Here is a 2,031-nt window from a genome sequence, read left to right on the forward strand (position 1 = left end):
GTACCCAGTGCACGAGGCTTCAGCCACTGTGGGTCTGGGAACCTGCAAATAATCAAAAGTCGAGCAAGTTCCACCTCCCTTCTCCCTTGTTATATGGGTCCCAATAACAGTCAATAGCAGCTCCAAGTCCCCTCTTTGTTTATGTTTATTTGTTTACTTGTTAGAAGAATAAGAGTTATGAGATATTTATCATACACTAAAGTGTAAGAAACCTCAAAATGAACCCACTGTTTGTAACATTAAAAAATTATTAAAAAAAAAAAAAAAAAACCATTTTTCTAAATGGCGGGCACAAGGCTATGCCTGGACAACCTAGGTAGGCACTTTTTGCAGTCAATAAGGCAACTGAATGCCCAGGGAGTCAGAAAGTACCTTGGCACCTCTAGCAACGCCTTGACAACTATGCTTTTAGTCAAAGTAGGACCTTTCATTTGGAACTTCTCTCACACTTAATTGATGTTTTCTAGGTTTCCATCCTAGGAAAACTTTGTTTTCACAAATTCCATTGCATCACAACTTCGTGCTAATTTCAACTTATTTGCTGTTTTCTAGCACCTCTCCACTTCCCACGCCCCAGCTTCAATTCTATGATCAACATCTTCCCATTTCATTAATTTTTGCTTCTTAAGTTAAGATTACCTTGAATATCAAGACTATCGTCATTCATCACTCAAGTTAACATATAAATAGATACAAGAATCCAATAAAAGGTACACGAAGAATAAACATCAACCACCTCAATACACATTTTATCCACATAAAGAACCCACACAAAGGAAAATCCCAAATGCACATTTTATCCACATAATGAACCCATATGAAGGTAAATGATTGAAACGTACCATGTGATCTCTGGGGTTTGGACGCCTTTGGAACTCCAACTCATCAAACTCAAAAACAGGCAACAGTTCCACTGCATTGATGCCAAGCTCTAGAAGATGCGGAATCTTCAAGAGGAAAGATAATGTCAAAGTTATCTTGATGGCTAAGAAAAATTAAATACTGAATGCCATCTTAGTAGAAGATCATAACTCCCTTTATTGTAATATTAACTAACAAGCTCATAATGTTTGTGGATATGATAATTGAAAAACCATCAACTCCGATTTTCTATTTTATTAAAAACACCAAATCTTGACAACCCAGATCAATCATAAGATGCTGGTTGAGTTTTATATTAGGTGAACCATGCACCACAAGTAGTCTCCACAACAAATGAACTTAACGTAGCCTAAATATGTACCATGTTTTGGAAAGAACCTTCACTTGCTAATGATGTAAGCAGTTGCAGTTCTTTTCATATAATTCTAGGATCTTAGACCCCACCATCACCTCACTAAACAACAAGAATCTCGCATCTTTTTCTTTTAATTTGCAGAAACATTCACTTCAGTTAACAAGGCATTACCTTCTCAATCACACCAAGGTAGCTACCACGTATGCCAGGATCCAGCCCACTCGATTCATCAGCAGTAAATGCACGAACATTCATTTCATATATAACTAAATCTTTCTGCAATAAAAAATAAAATAAAATAAAATGAAACTGGATTATAACAAGATGCACCAAAGATACACACATCTTAGGCACTAACACTAGAAACTTACACAACTACCCAAAATCTAAAATGTTTACTTGACTACTTAAGTGACAATCATAAATAATATATAGTATCAATTGAAAGCTGACTTCATCAGAAGCACACATACAAAAAGAACTCCTAAGTTATAAAGATAAGCATTAAGAAAAATTATCACCCTGTTTCATAATATTGAAACCAAAAGGCGAAGTAATATTTGCCATTTATCACTGGGATATGAGCAAGGATTAAAGTATCGGTATCGGTCGTCGTATCGGTCGGCCAAAATTAAGATACGTATCGGAGGGTATCGTATCGTATCGGAGATACGCTAAGATACGCTAAAGATACGCACATAAATGGATAGGAAACACTTTTTTATATACATTTGCATAAAAAAATAGTTAAAAAAAGTTATATATAACATGTATTATGCATAAACAGTAAATTG

At 35.3% G+C, this 2,031-nt stretch overlaps 1 protein-coding gene across 1 annotated transcript in view; it reads right to left on the reverse strand.

The window, feature by feature from the left end:
• Positions 1-2,031, reverse strand: part of LOC122063331 (isoamylase 3, chloroplastic) — a 52,582-nt gene that overhangs the window by 28,548 nt on the left and 22,003 nt on the right. The window contains exons 6-7 of the mRNA XM_042627052.1: positions 1,409-1,513; positions 771-947 (exon numbers count right to left, since the gene is read on the reverse strand). Of these exons, the coding sequence (XP_042482986.1) occupies positions 771-947; positions 1,409-1,513 (282 nt within the window). The remainder of the gene's footprint in view (positions 1-770; positions 948-1,408; positions 1,514-2,031) is intronic.

This window comes from Macadamia integrifolia, chromosome 2 (assembly GCF_013358625.1).
Source record: "Macadamia integrifolia cultivar HAES 741 chromosome 2, SCU_Mint_v3, whole genome shotgun sequence".
Classification (NCBI taxonomy): domain Eukaryota; kingdom Viridiplantae; phylum Streptophyta; class Magnoliopsida; order Proteales; family Proteaceae; genus Macadamia; species Macadamia integrifolia.